We start from the raw sequence: 25,007 nt of genomic DNA, 5'->3' as shown, positions 1-25,007 counted from the left end.
GCACATACATACATGCATGCATGCATACATACATACATACAAACATACAGGCAAATACTCATTCACATAACTTTTTTTAAAAAAAATTTTTTTTTTTTTTTTTTTTTGGTCTTTTGAGACAGGATTTGTCGGTGTGTAGCCCTGGCTGCCTTGGAAGTTGCTCTGTAGACCAGACTGGCCTTGAACTCACAGAGGTCTGCCTGCTTCTACCTCCCAAGAGCTGAGATTAAAGATATGTGCCACTACCACCTGACATAAAATAAATATGCCTTTAAAAAAAATACCCCACAGAATCAAGGAGAAGAGCTGGAGATGTAGCTCAGTGACACACTGCTTGCTTATCATGTGTGAGGCCCTGGGCTCCGTCCTCAGTGTGTGTGCAGATACACACACACACAACAGTGCTAGCCTGTGAACATTCGTAAATTTGCACTTAGGAAGTGTGTGGTAAAAGAAACCTGGAACCTCCCCTTTCTCTGCCTGTCTTCTTTCTTTGCTGACAACAGGCTGGGCTCTGTTCCAGAAGGTAGATATGAGCCGAGCTGTAAAGCATCCAGCTGTGTGGGGGACTGGTCCCCTGCACCATAAGGCAGGGCGGCCCTGGACTGCAGCTGGAGACCAGAGGAGCAGAATCAGAGGCCTGGGCAGGGCTTTTAAGGTGCCTGCTCCCCCAGTCTCAGCTCCATAGGACCCCCAGGGCCGGGATGACTCCCCATGGCTTCCGAGGTTTCTCCAGATGAACCAGGGCAAACAAGAAAGGGCTCTTGTTTAACCCTCTCCTAGCCAAGAGCGCACGGCACATGCTTTGGCCTGGAGACTCCGTTTCTGCTTTCTCCTCCATTAACACGCACAAGGATGCAGAGACCTGAGAAGTCAACGCAGCAGGGTTTGCAGAAGGAAAAGTCTGAAAGGTCCCCCTTAGCAGCCACTGAAGGAGGCCAGTGGGCAACAGAACATTCAAGATGGCTGAGCCCACCCACAACATTGCACAAAGTAAAACACCTGCCGGGTCTGATGGCCCAGGCCGCTACCCGTCGTTCCAAAGGCTGAGACGGGATGGAATGTTAGTGAGGCGATGCTCCCAAAGAAGTATAAACAGGCATATGTGGCTCTGGGTTTGGTCGTCACCACCATAATAAAGTGAGTACCGGAACACATTTCGAGGTACACACAAGCTGTGACATACTAGGCAACAGGGGTAGAGCAGGCCCTGAGTTCCTGTGGCTTAGGGCACATTAAGTAAACAAAGCGAGCTGGCTCTGCCATGGAAGTACACACCTTTAAATCCCAGTACTTGGGAGGCCAAGGCAGACAGTTCTTTGTGAGTTCAAGGACAGGTTGGTTTATATAGTGAGTTCCAAGACTGCATAGACTCTGTCTCAGGAAGGGAGGGAGGGAGGGAGGGAGGGAGGGAGGGACGGTAAGCCGCAATAAAACGATATCATTTTCATAAAATGTCAAAATCACATGCGAATGTCCTCACAGCTTGTGTCTTAGATGCAGGATGAGGCTCGTCCTTTCTCTGGGACACATTTTTCTACTTTGAATTCTAATGAGAGCCGTGTGTGCTGTCGCATGAACCTCCAGGTCAGCATGTGCTAGACAACCACCCTACCACTGAGCGATACATAGCCTCAGCTCTTTCTGAGGACTTAGTTTTGTGATTTAAAAAAAAGCAGAAAAGTGAGGCATAGGGCCACCTTGTCCATAATCCCAGCACTTGAGAGGCAGAGGCAGGAGGATTGAATGGTCAAGCTCATTGTTAGCTACACAGTGAATTCAAGGCCAGCCTGGGCTATATGAGACTCTGTCTCCAAAAAGAAATTAAGTAAAAAAAAAATGCTGGCAGCCGGACGTGGTGGCACACGCCTTTAATCCCAGTACTCAGGAGGCAGAGGCAGGCAGATTTCTGAGTTCGAGTCCAGCCTGGTCTACAGAGTGAGTTCCAGGACAGCCAGAGCTATACAGAGAAACCCTATCTCGAAAAACCAATAAAATAAAATAAAATAAAATAAAATAAAATAAAATGCTGTCAGCCTATGTAAGTTCACCTCTGTGGGGGGCTGAGGAAGTGGCTAACAGGCTGGGTGGCTGGGTAGCAATTAGACCCTGCCTTTTATATTGATTGACATGGTGTCTCACACTGTAGCCTGGCTGGCCTGAAACTCACTATGTAAACCAGGCTGGCCTTGAACTCACAAGGATCTGCCTGCTTCTTTCTCCCAAGCGCTGGGATTGGAGATGCTTGCCCCCCTTCCTTCCTTCCTTCCTTTCTTTCTTTTTTCTTTTTTTTTTTTTTTGGTTTTTTTGAGACAGGGTTTCTCTGTATAGCCCTGGCTGTCCTGGAACTCACTTTGTAGACCAGGCTGGCCTCAAACTCAGAAATCCGCCTGCCTCTGCCTCCCGAGTGCTGGGATTAAAGGCGTGCGCCACCACCGCCCGGCGCCACCCTTCCTTTCTTAAAACAAAACAAAAGCCACTGTTCACTCGGGAAAGGCATGCCACCACATCATCACGCCCATGTGGAGGTCAGAGGACAGCTTTTAGGATTTGGTTTTCTCCTTCCACAGTATGGGCTCTAGGGACCAACCTTAGCTCATCTGGCTTGGGAACAGTCACCTGTACCAGCTGAGTGGCTCCCCACCCACTACCCTGTCTTTTAAGAAAAAGACCCCAGTCCTCTGTGTCACCCTTGCCTGCAGCCTCCAAGCCACTGCCTGGGGTTCCTTGCAGGCTGACCAGTCACACGGCAGCACCACTGTGAGCCTCTGGGGACAGACGAGGCGAAGGCCATGCAGTAACTTTTGATTCTCATGTAGGTGCAATAGCAGGTCCTGTGTATGGATGGCCAGTGTAACGGCTGCCAGCTTTGATGTCCAACAGAATCAAGGGCCAGATCAGCCCCTGTATGTCTTGAAACTGGGGTAAGACCGACAGGCAAAAGGCTCTGTAGATCGGCATGTCTCAGTAGGTTGGTAAGACCCCGTGCTTGGACTGTGTGGGCAGAATGGAGGTATCCCAGCCACAGAGGACAACTGTGGGTTTGGGATTGCAGCTAGAGATGCAGAAGACTTCATGGGTTCACAGGAATTGCGGAATATTACACTGCCGGCAAAAAGGATGGGAGGGAAATATTTTACTCATAATAGGATAAAAACAAAAAACAAAAAAACAAGACCAAGGGAAACTCAGCACGAATTCACACTGTTAGGGCCTGGCTCCTCTGCCTTCTCCAGTCGCCTAGAGAGGGGGAACGCAGCACCCAGAGAGATCAGACCCCTGAGGCAAGTGGGAAGAGCCAAGCACTCGACTCCCTGGCACGCCACACGTTTTCCCTGAGGGTTGAGGAAGGATACTCGTGTCACAGCAATGTCCAGGAAGCTAGCTCTGCCCATCTCATTTGTAAATGCAAACACGGGCTCTGGGCCCAGCTGGCCACCAGCTGCAGGTTTGCCCCACTGCACCCCATTCCCACCCTAGAAACCTCCTGGTCACCTGGCAGGTGGGTAGTGGCTGGCCCAGCCCCCTCCCTAAGCTCTGAGTAACTTGTTGTCAATCAGCTTGTTTGTGGAAGACTTTGGCCTTGAAGGTCACCTGTTAGGGAGAGTGGCAGACCAGTCACACCTGTACCACATGCCTGAGTCTGAGGATGGTTGGGGGGGGCGGGCTGAGAACAGAAGTGGAGGTCTGGGGGCCCCCAGTTCAGTTCCTGGCTGTGTAAAGATCTGTGTGTGTGTGGCCTATGCCTCCGGGTCTCAGTTCCTCCAGTGTGCAGGGATGGTAGCCACCCCACCCTGCAGGTTCATGGGAAAATTCTCAGGCAGTCAGCCACCTCCTGCAAGGGGGGTGGGGGGCAGGGTTCCAGGAGACAGGCTGTTTACAATGGGTGTGTCTGTCCCTTCTGAGTTTTGGGTTCCCTGCAGCCGAGCAAGGGGGACATGCGGCACAGGGTGGGAAGTGGCTTGGTGTGCATGACAGGAAGTGGAGGTGGTAGAGAACGCTCTTGTGTCTGGGGCATGCGTGGGCTTGGAAGCGAGTGTGCTCACATGGGATTGTGCCACCCACCTGCATAATGGCTTCATTCTGTGTGAGGATGAAGATACGCTGCCTCACGTGGCGCCCATCTTCCCTTCAGAACCGTCCTCCCTCGCCAGCCCTGGGACACTAACAATTCCAGGTCTTTGCATACCGCCTGTGCCAGTCCTCACAATGGCACCTCAGGCTCTGCCCTCTGTCTGCCTCTCCTGAACCCCCTACAGACCAGGAGCGGTGTCCCACTTAACAGCCTGCCTCAAAGCCTGGACTAGGTCCATAGAACCTTGTTACCAGAACTTGCTCAGTGTCCATGCAGTGTGACCCACTGGATGCCCACCCAGCTCGTTGGGTTACCGTCAACCCAGTCAATCCAGTGGGTCGTCACTGCTGCTTAGCGAGGGGTATTCATGTGGTAGATCCTATGTTCACCACGCAGCTGTCTGCTAGACCAGCCTGTGAGGGTGGACTTGAAGCTCTCTGGGTACCTGGTCACCCATGTAAGGCTTCAAGGGACCTCAGGTCACATGGACATCTGGCTGGGGAAGGCAGAGGACTGTCACCAAGCTGGCTGAGATAAGAGACAGGGACATAAAATCTTATTTCTGACTCCTAGAGCAGAGTATCTGCTACCTGGACCACCCCACCCTGGACCACCCCACCCACAACAGACTTTCCCATCAGTCCTGGGGACCACCCCAATATCCATCAGAGGCAAGCTCCTTTATATGCCTGTTCCAGAGCATGCTACCTACCCATTTGAAATCACTCAGTGGCTCATCAGCTCATCTTATGTCTGTTCCTCCAACTAAAAGGAAGCTATGTGAGGCCAGGGACCTCACTCATCCAGATCCTGCAGCCTCAGGTGAATAACTGGCCCAGGATATGAACCTGGGAAGTATTTTCTAAATGAATTAATGGCTAATGAAAAGCCTTATTGGGTGGGGAGGGGTGCTGGAGAGGCTCAGTGTTAAGAGTGGTTAAGACTGCTCTTCCACGCCTTTAATCCCAGCACTCAGGAGGCAGATTTTCTGAGTTCGAGGCCAGCCTGGTCTACAAAATGAATTCCAGGACAGCCAGGGCTACACAGAGGGAAAAAAAAAAAAAAAAAGACTGCTCTCCCAGAGGTCCTGATTTCAAATCCCAGCAACCACACGGTGGCTCACAACCATCTTAATGGGATCTAATGTTCTCTTCTGTTGTGTCTGAAGACAGCTACAGTGTACTCACATACATAAAATAAATATATCTTTAAAAAAGAAAGAAAGAAAAGAAAGCCTTACAGGGCCAGGCATGGTGGCACACACCTTTAATCTCAGTACTCGGAGGACAGAGGCAGGAGGATTGCTGTGAATTCGAAGCCAGCCTGGTCTTGATAGAGTTCCAGGACAGACCTTGTCTCAAAAGAACAAAAATAATAACAACAAAGGAAAGAGAAGGGGAGAGGGGAAAGAGAAGAGAGGGGGGGGAGGGAGGGAGGGACCTAAAGGACACCTATGTGGCAACTAGTCCCTGTTTATGTTTATGGGCATAAACAGGTTCAGACAAGGCAAGCTTCAAGCCCAAACTCACACAGCAAATAGCCAGGTCAGGTCAAACGAGCTAGCCCTGCTGGAGCCTTGGTGCCCAAGAATATATGGGGATGACCTTGATCATATGAAGAAGCGATTTATCCACAGGTCACTTGGGTCACCAGGCAGGCTTCCCTCCAGCATGTCCTTCCCATGTCACTGGCCCTGAAGTAGGGAATCCCAGACATCCACTGCATGAGGGAAGAAAGGAAGACTCAGGTGAGGGGCTCTGCTGGGTGGTCAGCTGGGACAGCCAGCATGTGTGGGCCAGAGCCAGGGCACCAGTAGGCACTGTGTTCATTCACATAGGAACAGGAGAAGGTGTCATCACTCATGGGCAGAGGCCTCCAGGACATCAAGCAGCCCAGCTGCTGTGCATTCAATGACAGTGAAGGAGGAGAAGATGGAGGAGGAGGAGGAGGAGGAGGACGACGACGACGACAACGACGACGACGAGCTACCATGGTCAAGGTCAGGTGTGTACCAGGCCTTAAGTTGGTCCTTAGTGCATACTGCCTTGTGGAATCACCATCAGTTTCTAGCCAAATCTTGCCAGGGTCCCAAATAACCAATTTCCCCAGTAGTTATACGAATGCCGGCATCTGCCTGTGGTCGGGCCAAGAGGCTCAGCTAGCCTGGACGTGTGTGTGGTGTCTTGACTTGAACCCATTTCTTCCCTGGGCCTAGTTCCTCTGTTATAACTCTCGCTGTCTCTGTCTCTCCCTCCCACAACCCCCCCACACACACACACAGGCTAAAGACCTAACAAGTAGGGAAACTGAGGCCCACAGAGGCTCCCTAGCTTTCCAAATCTGTGGAGGCACTCACAAGCCAGGCCCAAAGTCAAGACTCTGGAGCTCAGCCCACTCTGAGCGCCAGCAGGGTACTGGTCTCCAAAGCCCCTGAACAACTCAGCCTTAAGTCCTGGTTTGAGGGTTCAGAGACTCCCGAGACACCCCCGCCCCCAGGAGATCAGACACACGGCCTGGTGGGTAACTGCTGCTCTCAGCGGCCAGACATGGCCGAGGCTCTGTGCCCAGCACATGCCATCTGCTCTTCTCTGCCATGATCTCCTAGAACATCCTCTTGCATGGGGCTCATCCCCTACCGGACACAAACCACAAACTCTGCCTCCCCACTAGTCTGTCGCGCGCATGCGCAGTGCCATGCAGCCCACTTCCTGTTGGGTCATTGTAGTGAAACGGTCAGTGTTAATTGTCTGCTTGATAGAATCTAGAATCACGTGACTGAAGAGTCTCCACGCAAGCCTGTGGGGTTGTTTTGATTGGATGGGAAGAGCCAGTTACTGTGGATGACAGTTCCCTAGCTGTCACCCTGGACCCTATGAGGAGAGTAAGCAAGCTGAGCAGCAGGTATTGCTGGCTCTCTTTCCTGGTTGTGGATGGGATGTGACCAGCTGCTTCCAGCTCCCACTGCCTTGATTTCCCTGCCATGGCAGTCAGTGCTTTTAATCTGGGCTCATATCCGGACTAACTCCAAGAGTCATGGCCTTTTTCTTGCATCTACTGCTTGCCACCCTGCCCGCTGGGTTGCACAGGCTTAGGCCCTCTGAGGGTTCCACACATTAATACCAGAATTTGTCTACTTTGGCCAATAATCTTGCATAAGATCCTGCATCCCGGGCTGGAGAGATGGCTCAGTGGTTAAGAGCACTGACTGCTCTTCCAGAGGTCCTGAGTTCAATTCCCAGCAGCCACATGATGGCTCACAACCATCAGTAATGAGATCGGATGCCCTCTTCTGGTGTGTCTGAAGACAGTGACAGTATACTCATACATAAAATGAATAAATTAAAAAAAAATCCTGCATCCCAAGATACCAAGAGAGCCTCCTCCTAAGCCACCCCCTAAGTCACCCCAAGTGCTCAGACACGTGACACATGGCCTCTGTGTACTAATGAGTCTTTTCTTTCAGCATAAATACTCACAGAGGCAGAAAACATCCCGGAAGAGCCTCGGTGCAGTAATTTCTAATGGTAACACTGACATGATTGTGGGTCGTGGAAGACCCAGCGGCAAAGCAGGGTGAGACATGCTACAAAGTAACTGAGTGGATGCCAGGGTGGGCATTTGAACCTGGGTCTGTAACTATGGGGTTCAGAACTTTCCTGACAAAGGGGGCAGCCTGAGCATCCGCAGGATGAAGGTCAAGCAAGACCAAGCAGGAACCTCGAACGGGTGTGGGTACTATGCACGGGATTTATGGCAATCATTTGCCTGGGCCAAACTGCAATCATTTGCCTAGGCCAAACTGCAAAACCACAGCAGTCCAGGCTCAAAATCCACCTAGGCAGGACCTAACTGGTCTCATGAAGCTACGAGAAGCTCCCTGGAAGAAAGCTTCTCTCTTAGGCGCCTTCCAGCGGTTGCCCTTTTGTACAGCATGATGGGACGGGTCAAGGAGAGTGGCTTCAGCTAAGGCAGTAGTCACTGAGTGGAGGGTGAGAGGGAGGCAGGATGCAAATATGCAACCCTGCCTAGAAGGAGCAGCCTCAGAGGGCTCCCTTCTCTTACTGAAGGGCTGTGTGCGTGCGCGTGTGTGTGTGTGTGTGTGTGTGTGTGTGTGTGTGTGTGTGTGTGTAGGAGTAGGAGTAGGAGGGTCAGAACACACACAGGGTCAGGCAGCTCAGAAAAGGAGACCCTTTGGGACCCATCTAAACTGCTTAGCAGTACAAGGGACCACTTCAAGGGCAGGGAGCCAGCCGCCTGTCACTGGGAACATACAAGAAGATGTGACAGGCCAGTAAGGTGGCTCAGCAGCTAAGGGTGCTTGCTGTGCACGGCATGCAACCTGTGTCCCTTCCCACCCGACCCCCTCAGGACGCATTTCACGGGAGAAAAGAACTACTTCCTCAAAGTTGTCCTCTAACTTCTACAAGCATACTATAACACTTCATACCCCCCCCCCGCCCACAACTAACTAACTAAAATAAATAAACATAATACAAATTTTAAAAAGAAAGGGTGACGGGTCAATGCAGGCACAGGAGGCTCAAGAGGCCCGTGAAGTTGACTGAAAGTAGAGACGTGTTTTCCTCACAAGGCCCCGAAAGCTTCTAGCACTTGAAGGGGTCACGAGCAGATGAAGCGGTTCCTTGCCAAGTGGGAGGCTACGAGAGGCGCTTCTACTGCCAACGACTCCAGGGGTTCTGTAACCTTTAAGATTCCTCAAAGCCAGGCAGCTGAGACTTCGTGCTACTGTAGGGCAGTGGCTGACCTATCTAACCCCCCCCCCATCTTACCTGCAGAACCCACTCGGTCCCAGCTTCTCCCAAGCTCACACCCACCTGCGGCCTCGTGCCCCCTCAGGCTTCCAGTCACCCGCTCCTCACTGTCCACAGGAAATACTGAGCGCAGTCCTGCTTCAGGACCTGCTGCTCCTGGATACCCCAAACTCTCCTCGTGTCTGGTTCCACCCCTTCCTCAAGCTCCAGTCTGAACACTAGATCTTCTAAAATCCTTCCAGAACATTCTCTCCCCACCTCAGCTTCTTCCTGGCCCGGGAACAATACATGGCTTGTGGACTCACTGGGACAAAGCAGCTCATCTACCTGTGTGAAGGGCAGCGGAACGCAGCCCAGAGCGGCCAGCCTCCTCTGTCACTCGTAAGCCTGCTTGTGACTTCAGTGCGAGGCAGAGACAGATATCTGTCAGCTTATTATCCCTTTTTCCTATTCATTTCTCAAGTGAGGATACCAGGGCCCAGAGAAGTACTGCCCGCCGTGGCCAAACAGAGATATCTCGGTTTGTCTCATGTTTCGCTGACTGCCCACAGACAGTAGGTGCTTAGTGGTGGCTGCAAACTCCTCAAACACAGTAGGTGTTTAATGGTTGCTGCTGATTCTCAGTTCTCGGAAACCTGTAGGTGCGCAATAGTTGCCTGAGGCCAAGTGGGTACATGGTAAATAATCATAGCTCCACTCCACTCTGGACAGCCAGGAGTGTGTGTGTGTGTGTGTGTGTGTGTGTGTGTGTGTGTGTGTGTGGTGTAGCTCAGACTCCATCAGCTACCTCTGTTCTTGTATGTCTAGGTCTAGGAACGTAGGTCCCTCTCAGAATGGCTGCTGGGATGTATTCGTGCCCCTGTGTCCTGTAGGATTCCTCACTCTTGTTTAGCTGGGAGAGACGACACTCATTGCCTTGGCCAGCTCAACCTTGGTGTTTGCCCCACAAGGTCCCTGCCCAGAGCCAGGAGCAGGTGTGGGATCAGGAGGCAACTGCTGGCTCCCGGCCTGGGCTCTGCCAGCTGCCCGCCGGGGGCCTACCCACCAGATGCATAATAGATGAGGTGGCCCAGCGGGCTGTGCCTACTTGGCATTTCAGGACTGCTAATGAGGCCTGTGCCAGGCCCCAAGACCTCTCTGGCTTTACGATGGCTGAGAGGAGCCACTGAGAGCAGGGGCCACCACCAAAGCCCACCTCACACCTGCTGCATCTGGAAGACTGAGCTGGCAGAGCCCCGTTCACCAATCACTGACTGCCTGTCCTGGGTCAGCCACTTGCCCTGCGTCTCCGTTCCCTCATCTATAAAGTGCGAATGGAAATCTACTCTGGAATAAAATCATCCAAGTGAAGCACCGGGTGCGGGCCCTGGCCACACTGTGGAGGGGACACATCTTGGTGGCAGGTGAGTCCTCCCTGTGAGACACTCAGCAGTGACTCCCATTTGGGACACATTTGGGGACACATCCCTCTCCCTGCTCTCCCACGGCAAGGCACCCATTTCTGTAGTTTCCAGGCTCAACCAAGGCCCCTTCGCCAGCAAGAGAGGGGGCCCGATTGAAGTCCACCCCACCAGCTGCAAGACCTTTACCATCCCCTGGCTGAATTACAGCCTGTGAAATGCAGGTCTACTCGCAGGCTGACCAAGGTCATCACAGAGGAATGACCAGCACCTTGCTGGCTGGGCTCTGTGCCTTTGCTTCCAAGGTCCCTAGTTTTCAGGGCCAACCAGCTGCTTCTCTCAGAGTTCTTCCCAGAAGCCCCCGCCTCGTGCAAGTCCACCAGCTGCCCCCAGACCTCTTGTCCTGCCTCCATCTGGATCCACCTTAAATGCCCAGCCCTTACACCAGGATAGCTGTGTCTTTAGGCCTGCAGAGGCAGACTCACACCTCCATTCCGATATATCCACCTGGGCACTTGGCCGGGTGCAGTGGGGGATGGAGCCCTGCTGATCTGGGACTCACAGGTACCTAAAGTGGAGCCCTGAAGGAGCTGTGACAGAGGAGTGCAGGGCCTGTCTCATACTTCAGGGTCACATGGACACAATCAATGCCACAGACAGCGCCTTGTAGAAACTCCCATCTCGGCAAACGTGTTGAGCTCCGAGAAGGGCTTTGAGAAGGGACTGACCTGCCCAAGGTCCCACGACTAGAACATGTCAGAGGCGGGTTCCTCCCACACCTGTCAGCCTTCCCATTCCTCACTCGTTCTGCTAACTAGGGAACAATCAGTAACGTGTGTGAGATAAACAGGCAGGCGGTGATGTGGGATCAGAAAAGAACTCCCTCCCCTGCCGCCCAGCAGCTGAGGAAAGGTGCCTGGGGAAGCAAGCTGGGATGGCAGGGAGACACATATGCAAAGCATCGTGGTCGTCCCTATGGACCAGAGATGCAGGCCGTGTGAGAAATAAACTCCTGCTAGAGAGGAAGGCAGGGGCAGGTCATGGGTATCAGCGAGATACGGTAGGAAGTTTGCCATTCCGGGTGCATGCTAGGACAGCATTGGCTGTGGGAACTGGGTGGGGTGGGGCACATCCGGATTAGCACCTCGGACAGCTGCTCAAGCAGTGGCGGGGCAGGGCAAGGAATTATGGGTAACAGGTGCATCCTGAGGACTCAAGATCCTTACATCCCAGAGAGTGTCAAAGCCACACAGCCGGTCAGTTGCTCTCCGCCCTGGGACCCTGTCTCTAGCTCTTGGTTCAGAGCGCTTGCCTAAGTCAGCCACTGGAACCTCCCCGAGGCTTGGAGACCCCTGCTCAGAGCTGGAGGAAGATATAGGACCTGGAGGCGGCTGCTGGTTCCCGTCAGGTTCCCATGTGGGTTCGACATCAAAGTTCAATTCTCTGTGGCCTTGGGCAACTCACTTGTCCACTCCGTGTCTCACCCAGACATAATTAGAGATAACAGTCGTAAAATCAGACCTGTGCGCAGGATGACGCGAGTCAATACATACAAGCGCCTGACAGCCACAGAGTACCTGACAAATGGCAGTTACTGCGGCTTAAAGCTTTGCAAGGGAGCCACCCTCCTCACCTCTGTTGGCATCTCCTCACTCCACCCCTGCTCTGGGCACACCAATCTAACTCGGCACGGCGCCAAGGGCGAAGCTCAGAAAGGGAAAGTCACTGGCCCCCAAGCTGCACAGCGAGCAACAAAGGGAACTAAGGAAGGGGCCCTGGAGCTCAGCCTGGACACCTGAGTCCCTCCTGCTCCGTTTCCCAGGGCCTTGGGCATTCCAGCAGCTGGAGCACTGTGGGGTGTGCAGGCCCCAGGAAACCTCCAGCAGGGGCAGGAACCTAGAATGGGGGCTGGAGCCACGGGGGGAGCTCCCACTGGTATTGAGGCAACTGCAGGAACAGCCGGAAGGGCCATGTGATGTTAGTGCCAGGGAAGCTGGGAGGCGCCCGCCTGTAGTGGTGGGGGGTATCAGGCGCCCAGTGCTGTGTGAATCTCGAGGTGAGGCTGCACCTCCGCCCACTGCCTGGCGCCTCAAGGTGTTGGGGAAGCTGCTGATGCTACCTCCTCCAAAGGGAGGGCGGTCCCAGAACCGCCCTCAGAACCGCTTTGGGGCTCAGTATGACTGGGACTAAAGGATTAGGGGTCAGTAAGAAGGCAGGACACCTCCCGCCCGGTGGGGAGGCACACCAGGGCAAAGACTGGTGAATGGGAATGGAAGGACATATTTGGATAAGGGCCTCTCATACACCAGCCCGGGTCTGCACACCTGAGTTCTCCAACCTCACGCCACTAAATAGGCATCTATACTCCCCATATCCCAGATGGAATAGCTGAGGTTCGGGGAAGTGGCAAAGCTAAGATCTGACTTCAAGGCTGAGCTTCAGCAACAACCGTGAGGAGAATATGTGGGCTCAAGGGGAAAGATCTCCCGTGCCTTTCCCTGAGGGGCTGTAGGTCTGATTTGCCATTATAGAGGGTGGGAATGGGCTGGGGGTGCCCCCAGGGAGCAGCCAAGGCAACCCAGATGCTCCCGAGGACCCCCGGTACTCACCACACACTCTGTCGAGGGGAGAAGGATTTGTCCACCCTGAAACACAGTAAGTGGATAGCCCATGAGGGGACATCTGTCATGGCCTTGCAAGGCGTACCAGACCCATTCCGATCTATCCTACCCCCTGGTGGCCGTAGGAGGCACTGCTGCTAAAGGTGCCCGATGGCCTCATAATCCGACCAGACCCTGAGGTCGGTGTGGACCCCTGGGAAGGTGGGCCAAGGCTATTCAAGTAAGGAACAGAAGCAGGAAACGTGAGTGTCGGCAGGGGTGGAGTCAGAAGTGGTTCTGAGCTGAGCAGAGGACAGTGTTAGAGGGTCAGAGTAAGGCTGAAGAGGTGCGGACAGGCTGGGAGGTGCACTAGGTGGTTATGGCTCATGGCAGGATTCCATGTCCTCCTCAAGCCCCACAGCCTTGTCCCAGCTCATATTCACCCAGGAGCCAATCACCCGGGGACCTGGGCAATCCTCCCCTCACCCCAACACACACCCCTGCACTTCCGAGTTCATGGGCATCCCCAGACGACATTCCCCTGCCCTGTAGGCCTGGACTGGAGGAGGGTGGGTGGGCAGGGCCATCTGAGAGGGCACCTTGATGTGGGGGAGCGTCAGGGCTCCACCCGCCTACCTAGTGGGGGACCACAGGACTGGGCCACTGTTGGGAAAACAAACAGCCTTGCCTTTGGCCTGAAGCAAGCAAGGAGCGGAGAGGAGGGGAAAAATTGGGTGGCAATGGTTGAGGGGGTGGGGGACATTGAGGGGGTTGGGGCTGGGGGGCGGAGCGGGCACAGAGCTAGGGTGCATGGAGGATCCTGCTGGGGAAAAAAGGAATACTGGAAAAGCCAAGATTCACAGCCAAGGTTACAAAGCAGACCCTGCCCTCACCTTCTGAGCTGCCCCGGATGGAAGTCCCACACCGCCTAAGCTCCTGGCCTCACTTGACAGCTAAGGCCTTACCCCCCAAAAGGTGCTTCTCTGTTTGTCCACCCTGTCCCTCTTCGAGGGGGCCTCCTCTGAGGTCGAGCAGCCAGGAAGAGAGCACCTACGCTACACACAGCTCACTCACGGAACACTGACTGAAGCCCATGGCACCACCCTAACTGTGTCCCTCTCTGACAGTTATGAGGCTAGACTGGTGAAGGTCACATAGCCCCTTGGCTAGCCCAGGAAAGGCCACTGTCTGTACAGCCAGCCCATCTCCCTCTGGTTTGCCAAATCTCTGCTCCTGGCAACAATCCTGTCCCACCTCTGCATCCTTCGGGGGTGGGTGCTTAGGGTCAAGGAGGTGAGCCCCCCTAAAATGGACCATCTATCACTCAGCCCTCAGCCCCAGCCTCCAGTCAGGCAGGAAGCAGATAGGGTGGTCGGCTTGCACAAGACAAAGTGGTCAAAGCAGGAGGGACCAACTTCCAAAGCCTCAGTAGAGGGACTGTAGAGCCTTCTGAGAATACCCCACCACACACACCTAGCCCTGCACCCACTCAGTTGGGGACACACACACACACACACACACACACACACACACAGACAGAGGCATCCTTTAGTCTCACACGAATGTTTATCGACACTGTGATCCACAGGTATTCTCACCCCCACATGTGCACGTGAACACCCAACAGCACGCGGGAGCTCACGAGCCCCGCGCACGACTCGGATGTACGCTTGCCTCGCAGCCTCCGCACCCCTCCCCACCGCGGAGGCCACCGCATCTGAGCAAGACCCCGGCTGAGCACATGCACTCGCACACGGGGGGCGCACCTACCCTCCATAGGCACCGAAGGTGAAGCTGCGCTTCCGGCCGCTCATGGTATCGTCGCCGCTGCCCGTCGCCAGCCCAGCGCGGGGTCACCTTGGCAACGCCGCCCCAGCCCGGACCGTGTGCGCCCCGGGCTGCCCGCCAGCTGAGGTCCGGGCACAGAAAGGGCCGCTTGTTCGCTCCGGGGCCGCGGGGCTTTCCGAGAGCGCCACCCCCACGCTGCCGCCCAGCCCCGTCCACAGAGCCACCTCCAGTCCTCCCCAGGGAGAGGTGCCAAGGGTGTCCCACAGGGAAAGTTGGATCAGCCTGGCCTCCAGCTGAGTTAATGCCGAGACGGTGCACAGCCCATCAGCTCCTGGGCTGATGGCCCTGCGGCCCGAGGCCAACATTGTTCTGCAGGCCGGCCAGAGGATGAGGGGCCCTCCTGTTGTGACAGCTGAGGCCCCCTCAGAATTCTCCATTACCCCTGTGTAAAGAGCAGCAAAGAGAGGGAAGTTTGCAAATACATCTAGCCTCGGATCCGCCATGAATCCACTTTGAGAGACAAATAGGGTTGAATCATACATTTAACCCAGGCGCAGTGGACCTCCCTTCTCCTCTGTCCCGCCTGGAGATGACAGCTAACAGCAGAACACAGGCCCAGCCCCCTGCAATGCTCCCCACCCCTGTCCAGAGAGGCCCCAGGAGCCTCGAGTGTTTCTGTGGAGCCTTCTGCTTAGAGAACTTCAGGGGCAGGCTAGGAGGGAGGAGGGAGGAGGGGGAAGGGAGGACGGACCACCGAAGGAACCAAGCCAGGTGGCAAGGATTCTCCAAAGCTTTTCTGTAACTGAGCTGGGGCTGGCTCTTTCATCTTTTGGAAATGACGGCTGTGATTGACGAGAGCCTAGACTCCAGTCTGCTTCACCCAGACAGGGCTGGGTAGGGCTCATGACAGTTACTGAGCCAGCTGCCCCTTAGCTCCGCTCCACTCCAGCCCCTTCGGCCCACGCTCAGAGGAGTGGAAGAGGCCCGAGGAGAGCCCTGCAGAGTTCAGAGCTCCTTTGAGGTTGCTAAGTGTCTGGCTCCCTCCTGGACCGCTTGGCAGGGTGCTCAGAATGGGGTTGGGGGCTGAGTGAACTGTGCTGGAGGCCAGCTGCAGGCTCTGCTGAGGAGGGACCTCCACCGCAGGGCAGTGTTAGAAGCCCATTGTGTACTGAGTGGCCAGCTAGGGCTGGCTAGTGAGGAGGGGTGAGTCTGGGAGCACTGCAGTCATCCCCTGAGGAGGAGACAACTTGTTCCCACTTGTGTGGAGCAGGTAGGAGCAGGATGGGGCAAGAAGAGCCTGGATCCTGTCTAGGCAGTGTGTGTGGTGGGGGCTGCCTAACCCTGGGCTCACCCACCCAGGACTCCAGTCCTATCTGCACTGCACTGCACTGCCCCCTTGAGCATGGGCCTCAGCCTCCTTAGGTTCATTGAGGGTGCCCAATTCCTGAGTAGATTCTGAATGCCCAGTTGGCAGGGTGGCCAAGAAGCCACCTACATGCCAAGTTTCCCAGCTGGGCCAGGCCCCAGGGAGGCCCCCCTGATGTTGGGACAGAGGGCCCTTGAGACAGGCCATGGGGGCTGCAGGGTTCCCACCAAGGACAAAGAGCCCAGTGTGGGCTCCAGCCTCTGAGCTCTGCGCAACTGCAGCTGCCTGGTTGGCAAGAGACGGGGGTGGGACGGTCAGGGAGCGAGTTCATGGTCTCTCAGCCACAGATGTGGTGGGCACTCCTTGGCTAGCTCCTAGTCCCCCTTAGGCCAACAACCCTTAAACACACCCTCTTGGCCTGCACGGTCACCTATGAGAATTCACTCTACGTTACATGGATGACAAAGATGAACAGCCAAGGAAGAGAGACCGAGAAGGCCTGCACTTACATCCTGTGGGCTCTCTTAGGGTTCAAACCCAATTTGCTCATCTGTCTGTTGTGTGACCTAGGGTGAGGTGCTTAATCTTTATGCACCTCAGTTTTTCCATCTGCAAAATGGGGCCAGTAATGAAGGTGCTGATTATTCAAACCGTCTGACTGTACGTTAATTAAACTATCAATCATAAAACACAAGTAAAACCTCCGTTGCAGCACGATTTGGAGGTAGCTTAACTAGATAGATGAGTTTGCCATTCTACAAGGAGAGCAAAAAATTTACTGGTAAAGAAGCTAACTGGCCAGAGAGAGAGAGAGAGAGAGAGAGAGAGAGAGAGAGAGAGAGAGAGAGAGAGAGAGAGGCCAAGCCACGGAGCTATGGGGAAAAATGGGCCAGGTGTAGTAGCCACACTTGAAAACCCAGCACTCAGGAGGCAGAGGGAAGTGGAACTCTCTGGGTTCAAGGCCAGCCTGGTCTACATAACTGGTTCCAGGCCAACATTACTACATAGTGCGTGATGCACTGTCACAATAAAGAAATAAAATAATAGAACCAGGCATGGTGATACACACCCCCATGTGTGGGGTGGGGGTGCTGCTGGAGAAATGCTCAGAGCACTGGCTGAGGACCTTGGTTTGTCCCCAGCACCTACATGGTGGCTCACAACTATCTGTAACTCCAGTTCCAGAAGATACAAAGACCTCCTCTGGTTTCCATGGGTACCAAGCTGCATATGATATGCATGCACACATGCATGCATATATATGTACATACATGCAGAACACTCATACACATAAGATAATAATAAAACTTTAACGTAGTATTAAAGAAAGAATGAGGCGATCTGTTTGAGCACACAGAACCACCTCCCAGATAAACACACAGAGAGACAGCACCACGTGGGGCTTGTCCTGCAGCAGGCTCAGGAAGACATCAGCCGCCACAGACCACAGCAACAGGGAGCCTGCTATCCCCACTCAGCACAGACTGGGTGCTTGCAAGCTGGCACTGGGGACTCCCCGCTGCACCCCCGAGGAGTCCCCTTTCTTTGGTCTCTCACCTAGGAAAGGAAGCCATAGGCCAGGGGTGAGGCTAAGTTGGCAGAGCGTTTGCCTAACATGCATGAGACCCTGGGTGCAATCTCCTGTACAGAATAAAAGCAAGAATCAGGCACACGTGTGGCTCACGCCTTTCATCCTAGTACTCAAGAGCCAGAGGCAGGAGGATCTCCGTGAGTTCAAGGCCAGCCTGGTCTATATGTCCAATTCCAGACCAGACAACACTACATAGAGAGACTCTGTCTCAACAAACAAACAATCAAACAAACAAAATAACAGAGGCAGGCATGACAAGGGAGGTGGAGACAAAAGGATCAGAGGTTCAAGGTCATCCTCAGCTACATGAGACCCTGGGTCAAAAAGAAAATGGACCCTGTTCTTCAGGCTCAGCTCCTTCTGGGAAGCCACTTCCTCTTCTAGGCCTCCTGACCCTGCATCCGATGAAGAAGGGAAGGTGCATGGGTGGGGAGTGGCTCCTCCCCCAAGCTCACCCGGAGGCTGATCCCCAAGCAGAGCAGTAGGCTCATCTGCCTATAACAACACCTTCCCAGCCCCCAGCAGGGAACTGGAGAACAGAGTGACAGGTAAGCCCCGGGAAGACCCCAGGCCTGGCTCCACATGCGACTTGCCAGGGTCCCCAAACCACCTCCTTCCCTCTCAAGTCATTCCCATGGAGGGAGGGATACGCTCAGGTTCCCCTGGGCAGGAGGCAGGGCAGGCCTGGGCTCTCCGCCCTGCTCTTGGCAGCTCCTGAGTGGCTTGGCTGGAACCTGTTTCCTCCCCGGGCTTAGGTCTGCTCATGTGTTAATCAATCTCCCTCATACATGCACACCGGTCTCTTTCTCTCAGGGTTAAAGGCCTAACACTGGCAACAAACACTTGCCCAGAAAGGAATTCCACCCACCATGGGCAGCACTCGAATCCTAACCCCGTTACATCCATCCAGTCCCAGGAGTGGAGAAGTCTAAGCTCTAAGGTTGTCCTGCATGGGTCCTGGGGAAGGAAGTGTGGCTCAGCTCACACCCTCCCCAGTCAGCTGCCTGTGGTCCATGTGCTGTCCTGGTTCTCGACCCGAGGACACACCTGTACCCAAGCTTCCCCGGGTCCGTGAGCACCCAGACTTGTACAGTGCACACATATAAACATCTAACTTGTATAGACCTGCTCACATTAAAGTCAGCGCCCACGCTGTCAGCTCGCGTGCACACACAAACACACTTGTGCAAAGGTCAGAGGAAATTTGCACACCCGAGTCCTAAATCTAGATGTACTCAGCTACTGACTGGGGCTGGGTTTGCACACCCATGAGGCACCCAAGACCACAGACCCGTGCACTGAAATCACTCCTTTAACTGTGGCCACCTTACATTTATCCGGTGGTGTGCATACAGACACGTATACATACACACATGGCTGCCCACCTTATGTGGCACCCAGCAAACTGCGGAGAAGAAATGAGAAGGTGTAGAGAACAATTTTTTTGCGGGTCAGAGATGTGTGCAGCCAACCATGGCATCCCTGGGGAGAGCAGAGGGGAGGTCAAGGCCACTGTCCTATGGTACAGCAGGGACCCATGCGCCCTCCTCTACTATCTTTGCTAAGTGATGCTTCCTGTTCATTTTCAAGGATGTAGGTCAAAGCTCAGGCAGGTACCCACAGCAGGCTGACCGAGCCCTGGTCCCTGGGTCAGGAGACCTGGATCTCACCCCCAGGTTTGTGAATCACTTGCTATTTCCCAGGACAAGCCCCTTCCTACTCTTGCCTCTGTTAGTCTACCTATAAGATGAGGGAGGGGTACCCTAACCATTCCTTAAAGCATCCCTTCCCACACAGCTGGCCAGTGTGGGACTCGGCGAGCTTCGGCAGAGCCACGGAGCCCCCACCCTGGCTATAGTTCTCAGCGAGGACAACTCCGCCTCCAAGAAGCATTAGGGAAATACCAGAGGGTGGTTTTAATTTAGCAATTACTGAGAGTCACCACAGCCATTCAGAGGGTGGCAGCCAGAAGAGCTATTCACGGAGAGTCTCGCTCAGGCAGGTTCCCTCACACAGGCTGCCCCGCCCTGCACGTGGGCACAGCCTGGTAAGCCGGCCTAGCCCCCAAGTACTTCATACATTAGTATTGATCTGTGATTTTTCTTGTTTTGCTGCAATGCTGGAGTTGGGTGGAACCCAAGACCTTGAACAAGCCAGGCAATCGGCCTACCACTGAGCTAAAAGCCCCAGCCCCGTGAGTCTCTTTTTGATGTGGCTTTAATCCATAATGAAAATTTCTGAGGTTCAATTGCTGGAGACATCCTGAGCTGGAGGTCAGGTGCAAGTGGTAAGATTTTTCTACTGTTAATGGAAAAATGTCTCTGTCAGAAATACCAAGGGTTTGGTTTCTTCTGTGACGCTTGCGGTGTGGTCGTGCCAGGGCATTCACCCAAAGTGGGGCACTGTTTGGTTCCCTTGTGGTGAAATGTCATTGGCTTTTGAAATGAGCTGGGCAGGCTTATTATCTAGGAGTGTTAAATCTGGAAATGAAGTCTGCTCTTAGAACTCTCTGAACGCAGTTTAGGAGTCAGAGGCGGTCCCTGGCGCCCTCATCTGCCCATTGGTGGAACTGCAGGCTAGCGCAGGCAGCTCTCCAGGACCAGGGACAGCGCCCCAAACCCAGCCCCTCCCCGGAGGCTCTCTCAGGGTGGGGACCCTGAGCCTCCAGAGACAGCGCCTCAAACCCCGCTGTACCACACTCCCTCCCTCCTTCCCTGGTGTGGAGGCGGCCCCACAGCCTCCCCTCGCCCTTCCCAATAGACTGTGTCTCTCTAGGCCACAATGGCACACCTGCGCGCCACAATGGTGGCACCTGCTTTGCCGCCTACCCTGTTCCTTCCACCCTTCACTCCTCTGAGAGGATTGCTGAGCTGCACCTACGCACCCTGTAGCCTCTGTGATCTTCATAATAGGCCCAGGAGCTAGATCATGCAAGAATAGTGTATCTGTCATGGCTGATGGGGAAACTGAGGCTGGCGAGGACTCCCCTAAGTGCTCCTCAAAACTTCACCCCCATCATCCACACTCCAGCCCAGAACAACAGTAGACACCCACTCCCGTGGCCCTGTGCCAAGCACATCTCTTGCCATCGAGTTAATTGGGTCAAACGGCTGTTCCCATTCCACAGGCCAGGAAACCCAGGCTGAAGGGGGGCTGAAGGGCCTGCCTGAGAGTCAGGGTATAAATGGCTACACACACTCCATGACACACTCACTCTGCCTTCCAAAAGAAAGCAGCTATTCTGCTCCGGTCCTCACAGGCTGAAGAGGATGGGGCTGGAGCCCCACATGCCTCACAAGAAACATGGTTTCTCTATTTGGTCAAACTTTAGCCTTGAAAGACACACAGTAGGTGCTTAATAGATACATGCTGCTTGGTAGGCACCTGCCTTCCAGACCCAGTTCTTTAAGCAGAGCCACACAGCCTGGACACAAAGCCTGGACACAGGACAAGGCAGGGTCCACTGTGGGTAGGGACACAGATGCAAGAGCCACACTGAGCAGGGGCCCGGCTCACGTGACTGGAGGCTGTTGCGGGGAAGCGGCAATGCCCAGTGCCATCAAGGGCTTGCACGGGGTGGTTATTTATACCAGTAGCAGCAGGTGCACCCGCTGGGTCCTGCCCCACTTCTCTCAAGGGGAGGTCAGGTACACCACGAACACTCAAGAGGGTACTAAAGGTAGTCTATGGCCGACTAATAACAGGAGAGAGGCAGCCATTATGGGGGAGGCAGAGAGTGGAGGGGTGTCTGGAGATCCTGCACCTCACAGCCTAGCCCCCGACTCTCAGTCTCACTTGATAGTGATGTCCTAGGCCAGTTATGAACAGAAAGAAAGGGAAGGAAATTTTATCCCTATCAGAACACACATGGTCTTGTGCCGGTATGAGCTTGGACTCGGTCGGGCCTGTGTTTGAATCCCCTGCTCCGCTCTTCCTGGCGGCTGACTTTTCAGAGCCCGGGATTTGTGACAGGCGATGGCACGCGGTGTTCTTATCTCACAGGAGTGTTTTTAGAACTCAAACGTGCTCGAGCCTAACGCAGGGGGCACTGTAAATAGGGACTCACAGTCAGGCATGGTATGCACGCCTATAATCCCAGCACTTAAGGAGCTGAGGCAGGGGGACTGTAACTTCTAGGTCAGCCTGGGCTATATAGCAAGATCCTGTCTCAAAAACAAAAACAAAGGGCTGGAGACATGGCTCAGCAGTTAAGAGCACTGCCTGCTCTTCCCAAGGTCCTGGGTTCAATTCCTAGCCACCACATAACCATCTCATAACCAAGCTCATAACCATCTGTAATGGGATCTGATGCCCTCTTCTGGCATGCAGGTTTACATGTAGATAGAGCACTCATATACATTAAATAAATTAAAAAAATAAATCTTAAATAAAATAAAACCAAAGCATAAATGTATGGCTAGTGCATGCAAATTCAACACTTGAGAGGCTGAGACCGGAGAATTGCTGTGAGTGTGACACCACCTTAAGCGACACGGTGAGTCCCTTTTAAAAAACAAAAGGTCTGCAGAAACTGAGGTGGGTCTTTGGTACGGTCATTGGACATGTCCTGGTGTAGCCATCAAAGGTCCCAGGAGACCCAGGTCCTGAGCTAAGCCCCACACTGCCTCACAGAGTAACTTGGGGATAGGTGTCATCCTTTCTCTGGGTCTCTTTCTCTGCCTGTAATGAGGGCTCTCCAAAGACCTGTCTCATTCTGGTTTCCAAGGTAGCCCGGCCCCAGGGGCGTGGCAGGCAGAGATGCCTCGTGGGAAGGGGCAGAGGTGAGGCCCTGAAACACCCAGCCTCATCTCCCAGCGACTGTCCCCGGGGCCCAGCACCCCAGGCTGGAATGGGGCGGGGAGTAAGTTGTTCCCTCTGACTGTCCTGCCCCTCTGTCTGCAGGACCCTCTAGCCTGGAATACAAAAATGTCCACAGCCTAAGATCCGGAGAGAAGCCCGTGACGGTGATGGCCTCCCTGACAAGGAGTGAGTCACCTGGGACTTCACGTCTGGGTGGCCCCCACTAGACCCTGGGAGGCTGTGACCCATATGGCAGCTGCTGCCCCATCTCAGTGAGGGTTCAGAGAGGTGAGGGAGGGGCCTTGGGAGAGTGCACAGGACCTTGCTTCTGGGTCCATCCTTCTCCCTGAACACACTGGGCCGCTCAAGATTAGGCATCCTGTGCTATGGCTATGGTACATCCCGCACGAACACAGGCTTGGTTCCAAGATATCTGATACAGGGCAAGAATTAGGGAAGGCTTTTGGGTGGCCCCTGAGGCCCTTCTTCTTCCTCCCTGTTAAGGGGCATCCACTTTTGCCTTGTTGTCACTGACAATGGACAGAACTGAGAGCAAAGCCCCTGGGGGGTAAGCCTAGCCCTCACTGCCGCCCCCACCTCCACCCCCCATCCCCATGGCCAGAGCAAACTTCTTAGAGCAGTTGGGAATATCCCACCTCTCTCAATGGCACCCTTTCCCTCGCTGTCTTACTCTGTACACCACAGTGGTTAACAAAGGCCAACAGAGCCCTAATTAAAATCTCAGTCCACTGAGTGATCTCCAGAGGTTGCTGGACCTCTCTAAGCCCCTGATGGCTGATAATGACAGCTGTTGAGAAGTCAAGGGGATGGGTCCATGGAAAACATTCATCACAGTACACAGTATATTGTATGTGCTCAATTAACACCCCTCCAGGGTTCTACTGCTCAGCATATTCTCCCAGAACCCTACTGGTAAGGACTGCATATTTTGGGTGGAGTAGGGTAGGGGCAAGCCCCAGGCTTCTCTGTCCTTGGGGACATCAACTATCTACACCTTTTCAGCTAGTGGCAGGGATGGGTGAGATCTCAGCCCTAAGGGCCCTGCTCAGAGACAGGCTACAAGGTGGGAGGCAGGTGTGAGCAGGCAAGGTTAAGGCACACTCATCCCCAGCTGTAGCCCTGTGACTTCGTAAGACTGCCGCCAAGGCTGGCCCAGGGGCCTGCAGCAGTCTACCTGAGGGTGTGTGGCCACTCCTGATTCCCAAGGTCAGAGACGACACGATGGCAGGGCACAAGGCTTGCCAACCACCAGTGCTGCCTGGTTCCGGCAACCCCCTGAGGTCAGTGGTTTGGCCCACCCTGAGATTATGAAGTCAGAAATGTCCTCCAAGTTCTGGTCCTATGCAGCCAGGCGAGGGACACTCCCAAGGTCAACCTCCATTAACCACCTCCATTGGCCCGAGGAGGGGACCCTGGACAAGGGCATCTGTCTCTCAGAGATTCAAGTCAGATATCGGGAGCAGGGCAAAGGGCTGAACCCCACCGTATGGCCTCCGTTTTCCTTCCTTCTACAAAAGTGTGGCTTTCCGTGGGCATTAGGGGGTGGCACAGGTGCCTGATCTCCACCTGTTGTTCCTGTGCACCTCGCCAACAGCTCCAAATTCCCAGGGGTGCCCGAGGAACAGGCAGTTACAGAAACATCTGCAAGAGTAACACCCCCAGGGCTCACGCTGCATAGCTGTTACCAGCCCCCAGGGCTCACACTGCATAGTTGTTACCAGCCCCCAGGGGCTCACGCTGCATAGCCATTACCAGCCCCCAGGGCTCACGCTGCAGAGCCCTTACCAGGCCCCAGGGCTCACACTGCATAGCCATTACCAGCCCCCAGGGGCTCACACTGCATAGCCATTACCAGCCCCCAGGGGCTCACACTGCAGAGCCATTACCAGCCCCCATGGGCTCATGCTGCATAGTCATTATCAGCCCCTAGAGCCATGCAGAAGTCACAGGCTTCTCTACCACAAATCTATCAGCAGGTTCAGAGCCTACCCTGCTGCTCCCACACAGTAAGGCAGAGGTAGGGGACAGACGAGGTGCGGACTTTCTGTGCAGGTGACAGTCTTGCTTCCTGCAACTCTCAGCTGCCCAGTTCTCTGCCAGGCTGCTGACTTGACCCCCTCCGCTGCTCCAGGGAGGGAAGACCCAGCGGCCCTTTCATCTGAACACAGGACCGTGAGGTCCAGGGAGAAAGGCTTTGGGCAGCATGAGCCCAGCACAGCTAGGCAGAGAGCTGTACCTTGTACCTGTGCAGGGCTGCTCCTTGTCCCCTGCCTACCGAGTCTGGCCATGTAACCAGAGGCTATGTGTACAATGCCCAGTGGGTTCCTTTGTGACTTTGGGGGTAATGCAGAGCCATTAATAAACCAGGTCATTGCGTCACCCTTCCCTGAAGCCAAATGTCCCCAAGTTGGCCTCAGTGTAGCCTTTACCCCTCACTGACATCCATGTTATCATGTGCCGACACCTACTATGTGCCAGGCCCCTCACTCCTCAGTTGCCAATTGCCTTGCAAATGTGATGTCATGGGAGGATAAAAAGAAGATCCCGCTACTCTCCAACACTGAAGAGAAGCTTAAAAAAAAAAAAAAAAAAAA

At 54.3% G+C, this 25,007-nt stretch overlaps 1 protein-coding gene across 12 annotated transcripts in view; it reads right to left on the bottom strand.

Moving 5' to 3' along the window:
• Positions 1–25,007, bottom strand: part of Rap1gap (RAP1 GTPase activating protein) — a 64,190-nt gene that overhangs the window by 32,897 nt on the left and 6,286 nt on the right. For 3 of the 12 annotated variants that reach the window (XR_003844067.1, XR_003844068.1, XM_029539792.1), the window contains exons 1-2: positions 14,618–14,740; positions 12,857–12,892 (exon numbers count right to left, since the gene is read on the bottom strand). The exons of 3 other annotated variants lie outside the window; for them this stretch is intronic. Coding sequence is in view for 5 of the 9 variants with exons in the window: in XM_029539792.1 (XP_029395652.1) it covers positions 12,857–12,892; positions 14,618–14,661 (80 nt within the window). In the remaining 4 variants the exon portion in view is untranslated. Of the gene's footprint in view, positions 1–12,856; positions 12,893–14,617; positions 14,747–25,007 lie in introns of those variants that run through there. 6 more of the 12 variants (XR_003844066.1, XM_029539791.1, XM_021201276.1 and 3 more) reach the window with 4 other exon arrangements.

Source organism: Mus pahari, chromosome 6 (assembly GCF_900095145.1).
Source record: "Mus pahari chromosome 6, PAHARI_EIJ_v1.1, whole genome shotgun sequence".
NCBI classification, from domain to species: domain Eukaryota; kingdom Metazoa; phylum Chordata; class Mammalia; order Rodentia; family Muridae; genus Mus; species Mus pahari.
This window is presented reverse-complemented; position numbering and strand designations above follow the sequence as displayed.